This window comes from Balaenoptera ricei, chromosome 4, assembly GCF_028023285.1.
Source record: "Balaenoptera ricei isolate mBalRic1 chromosome 4, mBalRic1.hap2, whole genome shotgun sequence".
Taxonomy (NCBI): domain Eukaryota; kingdom Metazoa; phylum Chordata; class Mammalia; order Artiodactyla; family Balaenopteridae; genus Balaenoptera; species Balaenoptera ricei.
This window is the reverse complement of record NC_082642.1, coordinates 91649953-91671742: the sequence shown is the minus strand read 5'-3', so window position 1 is coordinate 91671742 and position 21790 is coordinate 91649953. Positions and strand designations below refer to the sequence as shown.

The following is a 21790-nucleotide window of genomic DNA, read 5'->3' as shown; positions in this document are numbered from 1 at the left end:
TCAGTGATAAAAATCTCAGAATTGCCGGGGACCTGGAAGAGCATTCCGTCTCACCTACTATAGGGTCAAGAAAATTGAGGCCCAGAGATGTAAAGCAACTTGGCCATAACCACACAGCTAGTTAATGGTAGTGCCAGGACCAGAAGCTAAGTCTTCTGGCTCCCAGTCCCGGTGTCCTACAGAAAAACCACGCAAGAGAGGAGCCAGGCAGACGGCGACGGAGAACAGAAGAGAGACAGGAGGCACACACACATACTAACATAGAGAGGGGAAAGACAGACCACATACACACACCCTGAAACAGGGAGAGAGGAGGAGAGACAGAGACAGACAGTGGAGGATGGGAAAGAAAGGAAGAGAGATTCAAAGACAGAGAGCAGAGAAACAGACATACCTGGGCTGGGAGGAGAAAGAGAAAGAGGAAGGTGGGGGGAGAGACAGAAGAGAAAGAGAAAGAGACAGGGACTCCTGCTAGTGGAGAGACGGGGGAGAGCCAGCCGGCCTCTCCCCACCCGACTCCTTGTCCCATTGCCATTTCTGGGGGGTGGTCTTTTCCCAAATAGGAATACCTTGCCCAACGCAGAGTAAAGCAGAGAGGTTGAAACCAAAGATAGACACCAGTGAATAAGAGATTCCATTTAAATATCTGCAGCCAGAATTGGCCTGACACATCATCTCTGTGCTAGCTCTACCTTGGTTCCCAAAAAGTGTCCTCTTAACATTCTCTTCCCCTCTGGGCTTTGAGGCAATGGAAATAAGTCTCTGAGGATCAAACTGGAACTTGGGTCCATTAAGCTGCAGAAAGGCATAGAGTGCATCTACCATAGTATTGCTAGTGGAATAATTTTCAGTCCTGTTGTTTTTCCAGTTTAGAGTGGAACAGTACTAAGCAACAGCCATAAGAGCGCTCTATGACAGCATCAGCTGACCTCCACCTTCTGTCTGTTCTTCTCTCCTAACCCTGTGGCTTCCCACAAGAATAAAGGACTCCTTTCAAGCCCAGATAGACCTGACTTTGTTGAGAAGAACGAGGAGTAGCTAGTCTTGATCTTTCTAGTAGATGCAAACTCCATTCCATTTTTTAATAGCCGGAACAACTGTTGTGAGTATCTGTGCAGGCCATCTGTTCTGCCTCCCTTTCTTCTTCTCCCTCCGTGTGGTGCAAGAATAAATTGGTAAAGTGTTTTGGAACACCTGTGTGCAAGGCCCTGTACTAGGAGTTGGAGGTCTCTGGCTCAAGAGAAGACATATATACCCGAGGATGTATGAGTGGCACGTGGCTATCTGGGTTCAGGGCCAAAGAAGCAAGACAACAGTGGGCTGGTGGAGTCAGAGCAGAGCAAGTTCCCTGTGGGTGGAATGGCCTTTGCACTGGTGCTTGGAGCTCAGGCAGAGGAGACGGGGATGGTATTCCTGGGGAAGGCCAGGAAGTGGAGAGCTAAGTTATAGCCAGGGGACAGGAAGAGGAAATCTAACTGAGTGCCTACTCTTGGCAGCGATAGAGGGAGGTCAGGCTGGAAGGGTTAGGAGTGGTCTTGGTGGGGTGGGTGGGACATTACCCATTTGAGGCCCCAGTGCCTTCCCTTAAAAGCAATGTGTTTTGCTTTTAAGCAGTCCAAAGGTGAGCGAGGGAGGGGCAGTGATGTCAGAATTTTCTGGCTCAGTGATTTTCCATTCTGAATGAGTGTATTAATATTAAAGTCCATAGTTCTTGTACTATGAATGAATCTCACCTGTTTCTATCAGGTTTTTCTGGAGCCTCCCGTGGAAAATTATAGCTTTTACTGTGTCAGCTCTTGCTTGCCAAAGAACATGTAAAAAGGATTTGAGAGTAATTTTTTAAAACTCCAGATATTCAGTCTTTTACTAGCTGTAGTGACTAAAGCCCCTTAATCATACTAAACCAGTTTGGGCATTGTATAATCCAATTAACAGCTTTGCATAATAAAAGGTGAGCCCTTTGGGTTACAGACAGCATGCTTAGTTAGAAAAAAGTGACTGGAATGATGATAGGTCTAGAAAAGAACTCTTCTTATAAGAAGGAAGGATTAAAGCATCTAAGAAGGAAAATGCTCACTCAGGGCCTAGTCCCAGATAGATGAGGGAACATACACAAGGGGGAGCCATCATCAAAAATCTGAAATGCTGAATAATTAGTTACTTGGTGGGTATGTTGGGGAGGAGATTCAAACATCAGAGGGATGGTTGGATTCCAACCCTGAGATTTGGTTCCTGGGATTAAATGTGTCTATAAAAGTTTTATTGTTCATAGCTCAGGATTCATCATCTTTATGAGCAATTGAGCATCTAATCACTTCACTTATCTTAATTAATCTTCCAACACTGTGAAGCAGGTGATACTTTGGTCCTCATCTTATCAATACTAATGAGGAAATTGAGGCTTAGAAAGGTTAAGTAAACTTACACAAGGTCACACAGCTAGTGGCAGAGGAAGGCTATAAACCCAAGTCCACTGAATCTCTAGGTCCATGCTCTTAGCCTCTCTGCTATGCCCTGGGCACTATGTTAGGTGGTGGGAATGCAGAGAGACACAGATCCTGCCCTTGAGGGGTTTATAAGTTAGTGCAGGGCTCAAAGGGCCCTGATAGATTGCTTGGTCCCAAGGGATCAAACTTGCCGTATAGCCGATGACAGCTGAGATTCATCCCTAAACTCCCTGTCCAGGAAGACCCACACAGGCAGTCGTACTCACACGCAAACACTCTTTTCCACCTGCTCCATCATTATAAAATGGCTCTCTACAGTTATTTATCTCTAGCACAGATGTCCCTAAGACAGGCACTACCTGTTCTCACTTGTTTTTCATAACCGTAATTATGTTAACTCAGTGCTACTGACGCTTTTCTTTGTAGCATATATCTTGAATAATGTCCATTTGCCCATGGTCGTATTTAGCAGTATTAAAGTTCTCAATTAAGTTTTGATGGTGATAATCCAATCATTCGAATACATTCAAGTAGATAATAGATGATTCTTTGGGCAGGGTGAGTGTCCAGAAAGTGAGCAGGGTTGAGGCTTGGCTGAACTGGGGGAGGAAGGGAGGGGAGAAAGAGAGGGCTCTGCTGGTCAGGGTTGCTTTCTGATTGGAGTGAGGATGGGGAAACTTTCTCATCTGCCTCTTTGGTGTCACTGCTCTTAGAAGGGGCGCTCCATCCCTCTCCCCATAGTAGGAGGCTGGTAACAAAGGGTCTGTTCCAGTCTTCTCCATGTATCCTGTAGCTAGAATTGGCAGGGCTGGGAAATGGGCTTCAGAGGCCTGCTCCTGATTTGCTCAGACCCTCCTGCCTGGAATTTCATGGACCCTTCACACTCTGTACCTCACCCCCATTCCTCTCTGCCCTGCTTTCTGCCTTCTTTTCCCTTCCCCATCATGGCCTTTCCCTGGGTGCTCACTTTGATTTTCTGAATGCAAATTCTGTTCTGACTGAACAGTCATCCTTCTGTGATGAGTACCTTCCAAGGAAGGACCTGGGTGCCTCCATCTGACAGGGTTGGGAGGCTGGTGGGTCCTGGGAGGCAGTGAGAGAAGGTTCCTCCCCAAGAGTTACTGAGCCTCAGGGCTTTCTTGATAGACAACAATTTTAAACACCTTTAATGTCCTCAATTCCTCTTTTATTACTATGTTAACAAATGACTAGACAGTCACCATCTAAGGTCACTTTTTTCTGATAACCCCTATGTTCGGCATGTCCTTGACCTCAACATGCTATTTCTGGAGCTTTGAATACCAGGCTAAAGGATAAAAGACTCACACTTTATAACTAGTGGGGAACTATTGAAAGATTTTGACCAGAGAAAACAGGTGATCAGAGTGAAGGTCTGAGGTCATTTAGTGCCAGAGGAGGACTGTGTTGGAGTGGGAAGATCCTAGGGCCATGGTCATGGGCTAAGGTGATGGGACAAGGGTAGATTTGAGAGCATTTATGAAAAAAAATCACTGGAAATTGCCGTCCATTTTGTTAGAAGACAAGGGAGGTGTCAAGTGTGAATGTGGGACTGTATTTTTAAAAGTGTGGTTCTTGGACCTGTTGAAGAACCCAACTCAGGTCCACTTGTCCAATGCACAGCAAAGCCAATCTACTGACACCAAGTTGTAGTGAAGGAAAGTACAGAGTTTATTGTAGGGCGACAAGCAAGGAGAATGGGAAACTCATGCTCAAAAGACCTAAACTCCTTGATAATTTTCAGGAAAGGGCTTTTAAAGGCAACATTAGGGGTGAGAGTCACAGGGTGTGTGATCAGCTCATGGACATTCTTCTGATTGGTTGGTGGTGAGGTAACAGGGTGATGTTTCAGGAATCTTAATCTTCAACCTTCTGGTTCCAACCAGTATGGGGTCTGCTGCTTGTGGTCAGCATGTAGCATCCTCCACTGGATGGGGGTTGTAGTTTCTGCAGAGCAACTCAAAGATATGCACAACATTGTTATCTACATCCCTTCAGGAGGAACTGGGAGTCCTGTGGCTCTATTGTTCTAATCATTAACTGCATGAGCCTCCTCTTTGGAACTTGGGAAAGGCCAAACCAAGACGGGAGACTTGGAGGGGCTTTTGTATCCAGGAAGACCTCACAAGGTCCTGCTCAGTTTCAGTTCCCCCTTTTCTTTGATGCTCCTCAATCCTGAGGGGAACAGGGGCAGGACAAGAAAAGGAATACCGTTTTGGATAAAGAGGTTAATCATAAACTCGACAGGGGAACTCGTTTTAGGGGGACTCAGTTTCAGACCCCTGGCATTAAGATCATCTGGGCAGAGTAGGGTCTTGTTAAGAACAGATTATCTGACCCTACTCTATACTTTTTTTTTAAGTGTATGTATTATTTTAAATTTTTATTTATTTATTTATTTATTTTTGGCTGTGTTGGGTCTTTGTTTCTGTGGGAGGGCTTTCTCTAGTTGTGGCAAGCGGGGGCCACTCTTCATTGCGGTGCGCGGGCCTCTCACTATCACGGCCTCTCTTGTTGCGGAGCACAGGCTCCAGTCGCGCAGGCTCAGTAGTTGTGGCTCACGGGCCCAGTTGCTCCACGGCATGTGGGATCCTCCCAGACCAGGGCTCGAACCCGTGTCCCCTGCATTGGCAGGCAGATTCTCAACTACTGCACCACTAGGGAAGCCCCTACTCTTTACTTTTTGATTCAGAATCTGTGGGTAAGGTGGTGCCTAGGTTTTAGAATGAACCCCAAGTGATTCTGAAGTGGTCTAAAGTTTGAGAACCTCTGACTTGAGAGATTCAGTCCTTAGTGATGAAAAGTGTGGTGACACCACAAACAGGAATCAAAGGCACCATGTGAGGTGATGCTTTCAGGGAGATGTCAAAGACAAAGACAATTTCCAGTCACCTCAGCCTGTTGGGAAGGGACAGGTGTGGGCTGCCTGGGAGTGGAGGGGTCCAAGGGAGGGAGGCGGCTGGTTTCTTAGCCGGCTTCCACGCAGCATCACATTTGTCAGGACAAAGGACTGCGGTTCTCAGGGGGAAGAGAGTCTGTACACCTGCTAATGAGTTTCAGCTGAGCCCTCTCAGAAAAATGATGGCTTTTCCCGCCATAGCAAGACATTTATTTTGATCATACTTATTCCAAAGAGGGGACAGAAAATGAATTGGTGGTAATTGGCCATTTCAAGTGGTACCCGCATGCTCTCCAGTCTCAGCCGATGGGGAGCGGAGTGGTGCCAGCAGAGAATGAGCTGCTCCCCTTCAGAACTAGTTCTCAGTGTGCTGTGCAAGGAGACAGAAACAGTGATTTGATGGCTGTCCTGGGCACTCACACACATCATGCGCACTTGAGCTTTTAACAGAGCAAAATGCGTGTGGACACCGATGGCATGCCAACTCTCCTTCCCAACCTCAGAATATTGGCTTCTACAGAGTCGGGGCTGGGCACTAGGAGGTAACAGCTGAAGGGGGGGCCGTTCTTCAGTTTACTTAACACAACAAAATGCCTTGTCCGTTTTATCATGGATCAAATTATGACACAAACTTAACATATTTCAAATAAGATGATTGATCAGAGAGAGCCAGGGAGGGAATCAGAGAGTTGGGATTCTGATTTCACAACTGTTTGCCAAACAGCTCCCTTTCCTTTAATGGTTTTTGCCCTTTATCACACAGGAAGTTCTCGCATCAGGTTGAGTTCATTCACTCATTTATTCAGCAGATGCTCTTTGAGAACATAGCAGTGAACCAAACAAAGCCCCTGCCCGTGTGGAGCTTACATTCAGGAGGAAGAGAGAGAACACCATCACAAACAAACAAATATGTCATAGGTGCTAGAATGACAGCAGGTCATTCAGCTGAATGAATAAGCCATGGGGTGTGTTTAAGAAGAGATTCCAAGCATGTGAAATGGGACCTACAAAGTCCTTGGGACCAGAATGAGCTGGGTGCATTCATGAAAATAGGAGAATGGCCAGAGTACCTGATGAATAGAGAGGAGGGAAAAGGAGTAAACAGTTTGAAGAAATGGGCTGGGTCCAGATCAAATCAGGCCTTATAAGCTATGGAGAGAATTTGGATTTTCTAAGTGTGATAGGAAACAGTTGTAGAATTTCAATAAGAGGAATGTCATGACTTGATTCTTGTTGAAAGAAATGTTATATTTAAAGATCTGGCTATTGTGTGGAGGGAGTGTCAAGACTAAAAGGAGGAAGACCACCTAGAGAGCTGATCGGGTGAATGAGGAAAGATGGTGGCTGGGACTAGGGTGGTTTTGATGGAAATCAGTGTACAGGAAAGAGTAAGTAAGACAGGCTTGCAGCTAAGCAGTTGGGTGAATTGTGGTGCTTTTGCTGATGCAAGGAAAACTGGGAGAGGAGGGGAGTGGGGCAGAAGGGAATAAAGAGTTCTGTTTTAGATATGTTAAGCTTGAGGTGCCCATTATAAACCAAACTAGAGAGGAAGAGTAGGCAGCTGGGTACATGAGTCTCAGTCTCAGGAGAGAAATTAGGGCTGGAACTGTGAATATGGAAATTACCAGCACATAGATGATATTTAAAGCCATGGAACTGGGTGAGATCATCTAGGGAGCAAGAGAAGAGAAAGAAGAGATCCGGGGATGAGCCCTCAGGCATTCCAAAATTTAGAGCCTGGGAAGACTAGGAGGATTCAGAAAAGTAGACACAATGGAGATCAGTGAGCTGGGGGAATTCCCAGTGAGATGGCGTCTCAGGAGCTAAGGAAGAGGTGTTTCCAGAAAAGGGAGGCTCTTCTTCTTAAGTGGGGCTGAGCAAGGTGGGTCTCTCTGCAGGGTGGGAGGGCCGCAGTGGTCCAGGGTGGTCAGAGTGGAGTGGGCTGAGGATGGCTTTGGTGGGAGGGCACCCCAGCACTAGGAGTCCTCAAGGAAGGGTGGTCCAGAGCAGAGCGAGGAGGGAGTCCCTGTGCAGGCACAGCCTGGTGCAGGTGTCGGAGCCCAAGCAAGGTGAGCAGAGCAGAGAAGGGTGGCCTGGCATAGGTGTCAGGTGCATAGGTGCAGACAATGAGCAGGTCAAGGAGGTCATCCACGAGGAGCAGGGGCTGTGCAGTGTCACAGCCTGGGCAGAGGGAGGAGGGCATCCATGCAGGGAGGGCAGCCCAGCTTAGAGGATTGGAATCCAAACAGGCTGAGGAGGTGTCCACACAGGGGGCTACCCAGAGGAAGTTTACTAGGAGGTGGTCTTGGAATCAACCCCTGAGGAAGGGAAGGGAAGGAGGATTAGACAGAGAGTGAAGTTGAGCTGCAATGTCATCTCAAGGGAATCCTCAGCCAGCCCTACCAGGCGTTCTGAAGATTGTCTCAGGTTGGGGAGTGAAAACTGTGTCTTTATACTCTGGAGTCTGTCACTGGGCATGGGTCAATGTAAGAAGGGGCTTTGGGCAAAGCCACTCTCTTCAGCCAAGGGTAATAATCCCCAAAGGGGACTGACACCCGAGGCTGTCTGCCTGCTGGTGACACTCTCAGCAGGGTGGTAAAAAGTCCTTTTTACATCACAGCATCTGTCTCCTCCATGGTCTCAAACTACCTCCTTCAAATACCTATTAATCACAAAGGAATAAGAGTGACTTTCTAGAAGAAAGCTGGAAGACACCACCCTGACCCAGTGATCAAAGTTAACATCATGAGTAATGGGGGAAATTCAAATTATATCCCACCTGATAGAATGCAGTGGGAAGAACAAGAATCATTTCTGTGTTATTCCTGATTCCAACCATGAGGAAACATAAGACAAACCAAAACTGAGGGACATTTTGTAAAGTAATAGACCTGTAACTATTAAAAGTGTCAAAGGCAGGAAAGTCAAGGGAAGCCTGAGGAACTCTTCCAGATTAAAGGGACAACTAAGCATGACACATGCTTCTGGCCTGCATCCTTTTCCTCTAAAAGTCAGTGTTGGGACACATGGGAAAACTTGAATAAGGTCTGGGAATCAGATGGTAGTGTTGCTGCCCGAACCATTTGGGTTTGAATCCTGACTCCACTATTTAGTAGCTGTGTGAGCTCAGGCAAGTTAACTAACCACTCTGAGACTCATTTTCTTCATCCAAACATGGGGATAATAACTCTCACCATCCCAGGGTTGTGGTGAGATAGCATAGATGAGATGGTGAGCGTGTGCCCTGGCCTAGTGCTGGACAAAGAGTGAACCCTCCACAGCCTTTTCTTCTGAGGAGGGGAACTGCCCTACCCTCAATGTAATAAAATCATGAAATATTTGAGTTGAAGGGAGATTTAGGGAGATGATGTGATCCAACAGTCTCATTGGAGAAAGTGAGGTTCAGAGAGGAGAAGGCACACACCCAGCTGGGCCACAACTGGTTAGGGGCAGAGCTGGGGTGAGAACCCAGGTTCCTCTGTAAGTTATGGTGTCTTTAGAATGATCATGATGGTACCACGTTTTAATGATGCTTTAGGAACCTAAAGCACTTACATATTAACAGAGCTTAGACACCAACTTAAAACTTTGTTCAAAGGTGGTTGCCTCTAAATGCAGGGGCCTCCTGCACTGGGCTGGGTGATCTTGAGGTCTTCTCCAACACTAAGATTCTATCATGTTAGAAGAATCCGAAAAATCAGAGTCCTGGGACAGAAAGCAGCTAGGCCCTTGATTTTCTCCCATTAATTTGGTTGTATTCATGGCCACTGTTCAGAAAATATCAATAGTTCTCTTCAAAAGGACTATTCTCTTCTCCTTAGCAGCTAGAAAGGACTGTCTCCTCCCCTGTAAAGTACTCCGTCTTGATTGTATGCTGGTTGGAATAAACACAATTAGATGAGGGAGAAAGGGGGTGATTAGGGAATTATGCATAATGGCTGTTAGATTGGCTCCCAGATCCGGTTCAGGATGTGAGTATCTCTCTTGGAAAAGGCTGTTCTGGGAAAGGACTAATTCCGGTTGAAAAGTTGGGGCATGAGAAAGGAGAAAGAGCTTTACACGTTGTTTGCAAGACTGCCTGCCTGCCTTTGTGGCGAGGAGTCCCAGGCTGACCAGGGCTGTTGTTTCCAGTGATGGGGCAAAGATCAGGCCTTCTGCTGAATGCACCGGCACAGCTTCTCCCAAGACAGTAGGCAGCCGTATTTGCACTTGACAACTCATGGCTATAAACATTCATTGAGTATCTTCTGAGTGTGCGGTGCTGATGGGGGCTCTAGGGGCAGGCGAGGGATGAAAGGGCAGGATACAATGGCGAAAACCCCGTACTTCTTCGGGAGCTACCTACCTGCCAAGTGGGGCAGTGGAGAAAGGGTGGATACACACAAAGGGAGAACTTTGAATGCAGGCTGTGAGAGGTAATAAGAGTTAACCTATCTAGGGACTATGGAGCTGGAGACATTCACCCCAAAGTTGTGTGTTGGGGCAATGAGTTTTGAGTTGAGTTGATTTCAACATATCTCACGCAAAGCCCTCTGTGCTGAGTACCATGCTGTGTCCAGGAATCACAGGGAGGTCAGAGTCTAGTGGGAGAGACCAGCCTGTGGGCAATAATTGTGGTTTGAACAGAACAGAGAAGAGTGACACCACCCCAGCCTGAGTGGATTGTTAAAGAGAAAAGGCTTTCCAAAACTAGAGTTTGAGATGGCCCTTAAAGGATGAGTAAGAAGGAGCCTGGGAAGTGGATATAGGGAGAAAAAAGAGATGGACATTTCAAGTGAAGTGAAAAATAGCAAGAACAAAACTCAGGAGGTGAGAAGCAGTTTTGGGGGGTGTTGAGAGGTGGGGCAGGAACTCATTGGAGGTGGGGTTGGGAGGGGTGGACCTGTCGCAGAGGACTTTGCATGTCAGGTTTAGGAGCCCCTCAAAACTATACCGCAGTGAAATGCCTTCAAGAATGCAAGGTTTCTTGCCTCCCTTATCAAAGATAAGGTGACCATATGTGCGTGGTTTTATTTCTGGGCTTTCTATCCTGTTCCATTGATCTATATTTCTGTTTTTGTGCCAGTACCATACTGTCTTGATTACTGTAGCTTTGTAGTATAATCTGAAGTCAGGGAGCCTGATTCCTCCAGCTCCGTTTTTCTTTCTCAAGATTGCTTTGGCTATTCGGGGTCTTTTGTGTTTCCATACAAATTGTGAAATTTTTTGTTCTAGTTCTGTGAAAAATGCCAGTGGTAGTTTGATAGGGATTGCATTAAATCTGTAGATTGCTTTAGGTAGTAGAGTCATTTTCACAATGTTGATTCTTCCAATCCAAGAACATGGTATATCTCTCCATCTATTTGTATCATCTTTAATTTCTTTCATCAGTGTCTTATAATTTTCTGCATACAGGTCTTTTGTCTCCTTAGGTAGGTTTATTCCTAGATATTTTATTCTTCTTGTTGCAGTGGTAAATGGGAGTGTTTTCTTAATTTCACTTTCAGATTTTTCATCATTAGTGTATAGGAATGCAAGAGATTTCTGTGCATTAATTTTGTATCCTGCTACTTTACCAAATTCATTGATTAGCTCTAGTAGTTTTCTGGTAGCATCTTTAGGATTCTCTATGTATAGTATCATGTCACCTGCAAACAGTGACAGCTTTACTTCTTCTTTTCCGATTTGGATTCCTTTTATTTCTTTTTCTTCTCTGATTGCTGTGGCTAACACTTCCAAAACTATGTTGAATAATAGTGGAGAGAGTGGGCAACCTTGTCTTGTTCCTAATCTTAGTGGAAATGGTTTCAGTTTTTCACCATTGAGGACGATGTTGGCTGTGGGTTTGTCATATATGGTCTTTATTATGTTGAGGAAAGTTCCATCTATGCCTGCTTTCTGCAGGGTTTTTATCATAAATGGGTGTTGAATTTTGTCGAAAGCTTTCTCTGCATCGATTGAGATGATCATAAGTTTTTTCTCCTTCAATTTGTTAATATGGTGTATCACATTGATTGATTTGCGTATATTGAAGAATCCTTGCATTCCTGGAATAAACCCCACTTGAATATACAGCGGAGAAAAGACAGCCTCTTCAATAAGTGGTGCTGGGAAAACTGGACACCTACATGTAAAAGAATGAAATTAGAACACTGCCTAACACCATACACAAAAAATAAACTCAAAATGGATTAAAGACCTAAATGGAAAGCCAGACACTATCAAACTCTTAGAGGAAAACATAGGCAGAACACTCTATGACATAAATCACAGCAAGATCCTTTTAGACCCACCTCCTAGAGAAATGGAAATAAAAACAAAAATAAACAAATGGGACCTAATGAAACGAAAAAGCTTTTGCACAGCAAAGGAAACCATAAACAAGACCAAAAGACAACCCTCAGAATGGGAGAAAATATTTGTAAATGAAGCAACTGACAAAGGATTAATCTCCAAAATTTACAAGCAGCTCATGCAGCTCAATAGCAAAAAAACAACCCAATCCAAAAATGGGCAGAAGACTTAAATAGACATTTCTCCAAAGAAGATATACAGATTGCCAACAAACACATGAAAGAATGCTCAACATCATTAATCATTAGAGAAATGCAAATCAAAACTACAATGAGATATCATCTCATACCGGTCAGAATGGCCATCATCAAAAAATCTACAAACAATAAATGCTGGAGAGGGTGTGGAGAAAAGGGAACCCTCTTGCACTGTTGGTGGGAATGTAAATTGATACAGCCACTATGGAGAACAGTATGGAGGTTCCTTCAAAAACTAAAAATAGAACTACCATACGACCCAGCAATCCCACTACTGGGCATATACCCTGAGAAAACCATAATTCAAAAAGAGTCATGTACTAAAATGTTCATTGCAGCTCTATTTACAATAGCCAGGACATGGAAGCAACCTAAGTGTCCATCAACAGATGAATGGATAAAGAAGATGTGGCACATATATACAATGGAATATTACTCAGCCATAAAAAGAAACGAAATTGAGTTATTTGTAGTGAGGTGGATGGACCTAGAGTCTGTCATACAGAGTGAAGTAAGTCAGAAAGAGAAAAACAAATACCGTATGCTAGCACGTATATATGGAATATAAGAAAAAAAAAAAAAAAAGGTCATGAAGAACCTAGGGGCAAGACGGGAATAATGACACAGACCTACTAGAGAATGGACTTGAGGATATGGGGAGGGAGAAGGGTAAGCTGTGACAAAGTGAGAGAGTGGCATGGACATATATACACTACCAAACGTAAAATAGATAGCCAGTGGGAAGCAGCCGCATAGCACAGGGAGATCAGCTCGGTGCTTTGTGACCACCTAGAGGGGTGGGATAGGGAGGGTGGGAGGGAGGGAGACGCAAGAGGGAAGAGATATGGGAACATATGTATATGTATAACTGATTCACTTTGTTATAAAGCAGAAACTAACACACCCTTGTAAAGCAATTATACTCCAATAAAGATGTTTAAAAAAAAAAAAAAGAATGCAAGGTTTAACTCCATGTAAGCCTAATTTATATTCTTCAGGTGGATTTTGTGTCCCTAATTTTTCTTTTATCATTAGGATCTGGCTATATTAACAATTCATAATTTATTTTTAAACCTTAGTGTATAAAATTACTCCTTTGAAATTAAAGGCACATCTTGCCAGAATGACATTGATAACTATCACTGGGTGCTACTTCCCACTCAAGTTCAGAGGCACACCTGTCATTTATCAAAACCAGAGCGTGAGTATGAAAGTTGAAAGAAAACTTAACAAAAAAATCTGTCATCTTTGTGCTATCCCTTGTGACTCACTTGCTTCTGTACCAGTGACAAGTTCCTCTTCCTGGGGAGCAGGCTTCCACCTGCCTCTGCATCACCCCCAGGCCCCGTCACCAAATCCTGGCTGTTCTCTCCCCTAAATATTACTGAAACCTGTCTCTCCACGGACACGGCCACTGGCCTCGCCTGCGCTACCATCGCCTCTTGTCAGGATTTCCGCAGGAACCTCCTGTTTTCCTACCTCTGTTCCTGTCTTCCAACAACTGATTCTCCACAAAGCAGTCAGAGCAGTAATTTTTCAATGCAGATCTGATGGTGTCTTTCTCCTTCAGCCCTTCAGTGGCTCTTAGGCTAACACTGGAGTCAGACTCAGCACACCAGGGCTCAGCTCTACCTGGTGCCTGCCGCCTCGGGGCGCATTTCCTACTTACACCTACTCAAACCATGCTGATCTTTTCAATTCCTAATTTAGTTAAGTCCTACTGTCTCTCAGGCCTCACTTCTTCAGAGTGGGCTTCGCTGACCGTTGGCACTTTTCACCCTTGCAATTAATGATGAATTGTGTGATTTCATATCTAGTACTCGTTAACCCACCTAGACTGAGTTCCTGGAGTCAGGGCCGAGCCTGCCTTGTTTAATCCTGCACGCTGGGCTGTCCTAGTGCCTGGCGCTAGACCACCATGAGGCTAATAATAAATATCTATTTGAATATGTGAATAGTCCTGGCCCACACGCGCTTCTCTGCATCCTGAAGACTCTTCCTTCAGACAAAAACAAAAGGAAAAAACCTCCTATTGTTGGAAACACTTAAATACCAATTCAAAACCATCAATAGGTATGATTAACTATCATCCTGTACTATCCTAACTACAACTGATAATTGACTATTTTAAATAAGATCTTGTAGATGAGAGAAATTACATAGGGACCAGCTAATAAGGGGTACCTTGATGGGTGCTTACACTTTGATAGGGTCCAGGGTAAGGCTAGAAACTCAATTTATTCTTCAGCCAGTGGTGTTCAGATTCTGGGACTCACCAGACTTCCGATGCTGCACATTAATTTACAGTGTGTCACGTAATTGTCAGGCACCGCTGGTGTCTGTTCAGAAGCACATTTCTCTGCTGTGCAGTCCACATAGGAAGCTGGATTGTATTCCCAGGGTTGGGAGCCATGAAATCAAAGGTCAAGAGAGCATATGGCCTAAATATTTGTACCAGGCCATGCTGGCTCTAAATGAACTCTCTGAAACAAAATTATCAGAAATCAACATTTTGAACAATGCGTCATATATTGATTCCGTTTCTCTGTCCTCAGATGCTTTTTCCATCTCTATATATTACTAAAGTAATCTTGTTCGTGACCTAAATCGTTTGCTTTTGTTTTGTTAAATTGATTTCCCTGCAGTCCCTGACCCCGCATTGAGGTTGCATGTGTTTTCCCCACAGCTCCAGTTCTAATGGCAGAAGCTGTACTAAATGGAGGCAATGTAACATCGCAGAGCAAAGTTATGTTTAAACTAAGTAAAAGCCTCTCAAATATGAAATAGATTTTTAAGTGGTTAAGGCAGAGCTGATTAAGTAAACTAAGTGTCACTAACTGAAAACTAATTGACATTTTAAAGAAAGCAAAATGAACAGGAAACAAATTGCTTTTTAAAAAAAGTTTAAAAGTTGTGAAAGCACCCACAGGGAGTATAAAAGCTAACCATTTGTGAACTAGTAGATGAAAAACATTTCTCTCTAACCAATTTGCTTTAGAATATTATTTAGAATATTTATTAAAGCTAGAGATTAAAAATGAAAAGGAATAAAATAAAATTCATGAAAAAAAGTGCCAGACAAGCAAGTCACACTTAACTGCTCAAAACAAAATTTTAAAAAAAAATTGTAACCTGAAAATACGTCATAAATTCCAAAGCACTCATGAAAAGCTATAAGACAGCTCCTTTATATATAAAAATTATCTCCAAGCTTCAATTCATTCTCAAAAGAGGATTAATAAAAGTTTAAATATGCATAAAAATTATAAAACTACGCTATCCATGGTACACAATATATGGGAAACATTGTGACTAGGAACGTTTGTCTTTGACCTTGCATGCTGACACCCATCATCCCTGTCCGGTATAGAATGGGATCAAATTAAGGCAAATCAAGTAAAAATGCACTCTCCTGACTTTTGTTGCTGAAATATCACCATAAGTAACTCAAGAGAAAAGTAGGCTCTTCTTTATTCTAAGAAAAGAATATCTAAACTTCCTTTCAGTGCTGCCTTTCAGAGTTTGCAAAAGGTAAAAATTCAGTTCATTTACTATTGCAATTTCTTTTTACAGATGTGCCTCCAGAATATTAAAAAAATATTGTCAAAATTTGTTAAAGTGTTTAAAATCTTTTTAAAATTGAAGTATAGTTGATTTATAATATTGTGTTAGTTTCAGGTGTACAGCAAAGTGATTCTGTTATATATATATTTTTTCAGGTTATTTTCCATTACTGGTTATTACAAGATATTGAATATAGTTCCGTGTGTTATATAGTAAATCCTTGTTGCTAAAGTGCTTAAAATCTTTGCAGTAATGTTTAGATAAAGTCATTTTTACAAAAGCCTTCTTTTTTTCTTCGTTTTGGTGGACGATTACCTGACCTGGCTTTGTACTGTGCATTTTTGTTAAACCTCATTTTTATATTCATATGTGCATTTCTCTAACCAATACCATCTTGGTATGGCTTTATGATACTGCCATCTAAGACTTTGAAAGCTTCCATACTTTGTACAATTGCAGGCACAAATTTATCTCAAATGTCAGAGGAAGTGAAGCCAAAGGCTAAATTCTGTAGAAACAGAACTCTCATGTCTGCAGTCCAGGCAATGATTTGGTCTCTCTGCTTGCCACAGGGCAATCTGTAGGAAAAAACAGAATTAAAGTGCCCTTTTAAACAGGGCTAGTTCATCTAAATCATTTTCCCAAAAGTCATTCTACAGTCTGAGAAAGCTAGTACCTCATTAATCAAATGTTTAGTTGACGTTTACTACAGTAGAAATAGAGTGGGCTTAGTTGAGTCTTGGCAGGGACTGCAACAGGTGTGTCTGTGCTGTAATTCTGATTCAATTGTGGCCATCTGATTTAGTGAGTGCCAACTCCTCAGGGCCCAAATGAACTGCTTCCCTTCTCCCTGGGAGGCACACATTTTTGTTGGGTTATGTGGGCAAATGCAAAATGGGCTAAAGGCTTTGATCCTCCCTACATTTCGAGGCTTTTACTAAGGGCTTTCCACTCCCCCGTCAAGTACCCCTCAGGACAACATATTTTCTCACCTTCTAAGCATCCCCTCACTCACCCCTCTACTGCTCCAGCCACCTCTTTTCTAGCTTCTCACAACTCCGAGGAAAATGTCTTGAGGCCAAATCACTAGACCTTAAGCCTGGAGAACATGGAGTCTCTACTGCTACCCAAGAGCATCATAGATACTAAAGACCTTACTTTATTTTGTTGGTTGGTTGGTTGGTTGATGTTGATTGGAGAAGAAAGGTGGAAAGAAGCCAGAGAGGGCAGTTGTCCTGGCGATCAGCTCTCTTGAGCGTAGCTCCAGTTAGGGACTGACTACTCTGGACTTTACTCCCAAGATTAGGAAGGGAGTCCCAGGAGAACAATGAGGTAGGATCCCCATGACTTGATGCCACTGCCATGAGCATTTTTATGGTGGAGTGAGTGCCAAGGAACTGCCCTGACCTGACACTGCCTAATTTCCTGCAAATGTGTCTGACTTTATATGGTTGGAGTCAAAGTAGTGAGAGGGTAAAACTGTGCCTGGCGGTCTGTGTAACTTGTTTAGAATAATAGGCTAATTAAGGCTGAGAAAACTGAGAAAGTGATGAGGGGATATTCTGGAGATCAAAGAGGAAGAGCTGAACTTAGTTAAGGGTGGGATTGTTGTATTGCCAATGACAGTAATGAAATCCCTGTGTCCACCGTGGATTGAACATTCACACCTGGACTGCTGCTTTCTGGTTGGGAAGGGGACTCTAATAGCCTAGCAGTCACACGTGTTGTCACGTGTCTTTTGCCAAGAAGTCATTGTTTCTGCCTTCCTTCTCTGACTAGGTGTTAGACTGGATTGAAAACCATGGCGAGGCCTTTCTCAGCAAGCACACAGGGGTCGGGAAGTCTTTGCATCGAGCCCGGGCCCTGCAGAAGAGGCACGATGACTTTGAAGAGGTGGCTCAGGTGAGATGCTGTGTATGGTTGTATGCGTGTGGGGAGGGGTGAGGGAGATCAGGGCTGTGGCTTTGGTGTTTGGTGGGGCACGTTGGGTGGATAGCCCACGGCTTCTGGGCTGCCTTCCCGCCTGATGCAAGGAGACCCTTGTCTGCTCTAGGATCACTAGGTGAGTGGTAAATTAGTATTTTGTCAACTGTGATCAGTTGCAGTGGAAAGAGTAAGGCAGGGAAGGGGCAGCTGGGAAAGGTATCACTAAGGGATGGAGAGGTGGATGCTGCCGGAGTAGTGAGGGTGACAAAGCTAGAGTTTGCCACATCACGGCTTTAGCCAGGGCTGGCTCTGATTCCGTTACATAGGCAGCCCTCAGTGGGGGTGTCCTGCTGGGCATTGTCCCGAGCCCCAACCTCACCCAGGGAGGCAACCAGGCTCGGACAGATGTGAGCTGTGGGTGTGAAAGGAGAGGGCCTGCCATGAGCCAAAGGAATCTGCTGGCGGGCAGGAAGTAGTGGGAGCAGACCAGGGCTGCTGCCCATCCCTAGGGGAGCTGCAAGGGGTGCTGGAGGGTGAGAGGCCTGACGGAGCCAGAGAGACCGTGTCAGCAGCGACCTGAACCTGTGGAGGCAGGTGGATGAGACCCAACCTAGGGGATAAAGAAAACCTCATAGGGAATCTCTGTGCACTGTTGGTTGGAATGTAAAATGGTGCAGCCACTGTTAAAAACAGTATGGCAGTTCGTCAAAAAATTACGCATAGAATTACCATATGATTCAGCAATCCCACTTCTGAGTATATACCCAAAAAATTAAAAGCAAGGATGCGAAAAGATATTTGTACACCCATGTTCAAGCAGCATTTTTCACGGTAACCAAAAGGTGGAAGCAACCTAAGTGTCCATCGACAGATGAATAGATAAACCAAATATGGTATATACATATAATGGAATATTATTTGGTCTTAAAAAGTAAGGAAGTATGACACATGCTACAGCATGGATGAACCTTGAAGATACTATGCTATGTGAAATGTCAGTCACAAAAGGACAAATATCATATGAGTCCACTTATATGAAGTACCTAAAATAGTCAAATTTATGGAGATAGAAGGTAGAAGGGTGGTTGCCAAGTGCTGATGGGGAGTTATTATTTAGTGGGTGCAGAGTTTCAGTTTTGCAAGGTAGAGATTTTTGGAGATGGATGGTGGTGATGGTTGCACAACAGTGTGACTCAGTGCCCCTGAACTTTCAAGTTTTCTGTTATGTTTATTTTACCATGACCACCAGTAGCACCACCACAAGAACAAAAACCAGCCTCATAGCCACACAAGGATCTTTTACAGCATGAGCTGGACTGTGCCAACATGATACAGACACAGGCCCAACGTGCCTCTGGTGGACAAGATGTATTACAGACCCAAAATATCTGGGTGGCCAGGCATTCTGGTGCCTGTCCAGTCTGTTAGGGGGCAAAGGGTGGAAGAGGGTCATCCAGACTCCCTGCCTGCTGAGAGTGGGCATTGTGGTACCTGGGACCATCTGTTGGAATAGAGCCATCCCATAGCTTTGGTGCCCCTGCCTTTTGGCTGTCCTGTGGTTCAGCCCTCCTCACTTGGGAAGGACATCCCCAGAGCCACCCACCACCCTGATCCAGCCCACTCCTCCTTGCTCTCTTACTGCTGTGGCCTCACAGGCAATGCCAGCTGTGGTCACAGGCCCATGAGGGGGCTGTCATTTTTGTGTGTTGTTACAACCAAACAAGCCTCGTGGCCTCCCCAACCTCAACCTCATTTCTCCCAGTTGCTCCTCCACCTTCTCGCTGGTGCCTGATATGCCCTTCCCATGGGACAATGCCTTTCAGTTAGTGCCAGAGACACATTAACTTAAATTCATACTAAAGAAAGGATGGACACATTTTTGAGAGCTTATGGGCCTATTAAGTGTTTTATCTCCCACCAACCCTGAACGATAGACAGTATCAGCCTTGTCTTATAGAAGACGACACTAAGGATCAGAAAGTCCTTCAGTGCCTTTGTCATCTAGCTTGTCGGCGGTTCTGTGGGGACTTCAACCCAGGTGTGAGTCCAGACCCGTGTTCTCACCCTAACCCCACGCTGTCCCTCCTTACTGAGGTGGAGGAATTGGGTATGAAATTCATTGCCAGTGTCCTCATGGAAAGTACAGGACAAAGAGCAAGAATGGGGTAGGGGAGGCTTCCCCTGTCGCAGGCATTATTTTCCCTGGTCCTGCCAACGAGTAATCTTTTGATATAATCCACTTGTCTCTGCCTCTGCTTCCTGATAAGACTGTGTCTTTATGAGAGAGAAGAGAGTGTGTACCTTCCAAAGGGCTCCTGCTTTTAGGAGGGTTTAGGAGGATGCGGACCACAAAGGGAACACCTCAGTGAAGGGCCATGAGATCACTGCAGCATTCTCCTGTAAATAGGCCTCTAGAAATGGGTCTCGTAGTCTGGAAATGAATCCTGTCTTGTTCCCTCATCCCTATTCTGGGGAAGGGAGTGGGCAGTGGAGCTGCCTGGCATCCTGGAGTTGGTAGCCCACATAGGAAAACCACCTCCAGCCATGGCCAAGGCAGGTGGGTGGTCAGCAGCCACCTGCCTCAGCCCTGCTTTCTTCTGTGCAGTGTGACCATCACGCTCAGGTACTGAGAAAGGGGGCAACCCAGGCAGGAAAGGGCGCTCTTTTTCTTGCTTCTCTCCTCACTAGGTGAGGGCCACTGGGAGGAGAGAAGTGAATTTAGTCAGGAATTGGATAGTTCTTGAGTTAGTCAGAGATCAGTGACACACGGTGAAAGAATTAGAAACCTGTTCCTGGTTGTTGTGGGCTGCTGCTTATGAGATACGGTCAGGAAGGGCATCGCACATGGTGTGAAGTAGGAGACTGGGGGCCGCTGGTCAGCAGCACTACACAGGGTCATGATTCAGTGAAGGAACCTCTTTCAGCTTTGCGATTTTATGATTCTTTGACCTGAGGCTGGTATGACAAGGGAACTCTGAGCTCCCATTCTCTGCATTCAGATTTTAAAAATGGTCTTGAGTCAAAGTAGGAAGAGAGCTGTTTCATCTGTCACCACTGGACATGTGCCCTTCTGCAGGGAAGAGCAGAGAAATGGCTACCCGTGGGGAGGGGTCCAGGGGCAGCATAAAGGCCCTGAACGAACACCTCTCCACTCTTGGGATAGTGGGGGCACCTTTGATTCTCACCATTGGTTGCTCTTTGGAGTAAAGACATTTAAGGCAGTCATTAAAATAAATACAAATGATACCTGTGAAGAATGAATGTAGCAATTCATTATCTGTCATTAAACTTTAACTTAAATCTTGTGTTGATTAGCTCTTGAACACATTTTAAATTCTTCAACTATCATTTGAAGATGAATAAATAATTATGATCCTCCCTTCATCCTGCAGATGGCACTCTTTGAATAGCCTACATAGAAGCCGAGCTGCGTGAGGAAAGGAGCCTCAGTCATGACAGCCTGACAGGCAGGTGGTGAGGGGCCAGGGCCAGGGGATGCACCACGGGGCTGTCTCTACAGGTCTTTCTAGTCTAAGCTGCTGAGATTGTCCATGCTCAAATAGAAGAGATGGGGACCAGTGGGAACCCCTCCTGCTCCAGATAGATACTTGACTCGAGTTGCCTATAAACTCATCACATGACTCAGGCTCTAGCGTAAATCAGATTTTTTAAAAACACGTATTACTTATATATACATATACACACACATGTATATATATATATATTATATATATATAATATATATATATATATGGTGTGTGTGTGTGTGTTGCATGTTAGCTGTCATTGGGAGTATGAACAGGCATAGGGATGGAATTGCTACCCGTAAGAGCATAGCTTTCAGGGTATAGATGCATCCATATCTGCCCAAGAGGTAGAGTGGGCAGTGGTACTGACATTTTGTCCTGAGATATTTGCTGTGACTCAGTAGGGGAGTACTCAAGTGCCTGTGGTTTAGAGAGCAGCTGTGCCTGCTGTTAGTGGTCTGCTTTATGACCTCATTATCTGAAATGCCAGACTCTCTGTAGGCTAGTTTAGTCAAAATAGCAAGCATTTACATTCAAATATATATTATTTAAAATCTCAAAGCACCAAGTCACACTTAAGCAGCTAAGCATCAGTGTAACATTTTTGAAAGAACAGACCATTCAAAGAAAGATTTAAAGAAATATAAAAACACGGGCACAATTAAGTACTTCATTCAGTAATCTCTAGTTAGTTATTTCTCTAGCTGACCCTTGCTTTTTCTTCAAACTTGAATAGAATACATTAAAAAAAAACCAACAAAACCCATTCTGAGCCTTGGGGACAAAATAGGCAAAAATGGAAGGGAAACATTTTAGTGGACCCATCAGTGACCTTGCCCATTAAAGATATTCAAAGTGTAATCAGCTAACCTACCAGAG

General features: G+C 44.4%; 1 protein-coding gene across 13 annotated transcripts in view; it reads left to right on the top strand.

Moving 5' to 3' along the window:
• The window catches only part of KALRN (kalirin RhoGEF kinase), a 655749-nt gene that overhangs the window by 294413 nt on the left and 339546 nt on the right, over nucleotides 1–21790 (top strand). For all 13 annotated transcript variants that reach the window (XM_059920949.1, XM_059920948.1, XM_059920941.1 and 10 more), the window contains exon 10: nucleotides 17238–17360. In XM_059920949.1, the coding sequence (XP_059776932.1) occupies nucleotides 17238–17360 (123 nt within the window). The remainder of the gene's footprint in view (nucleotides 1–17237; nucleotides 17361–21790) is intronic.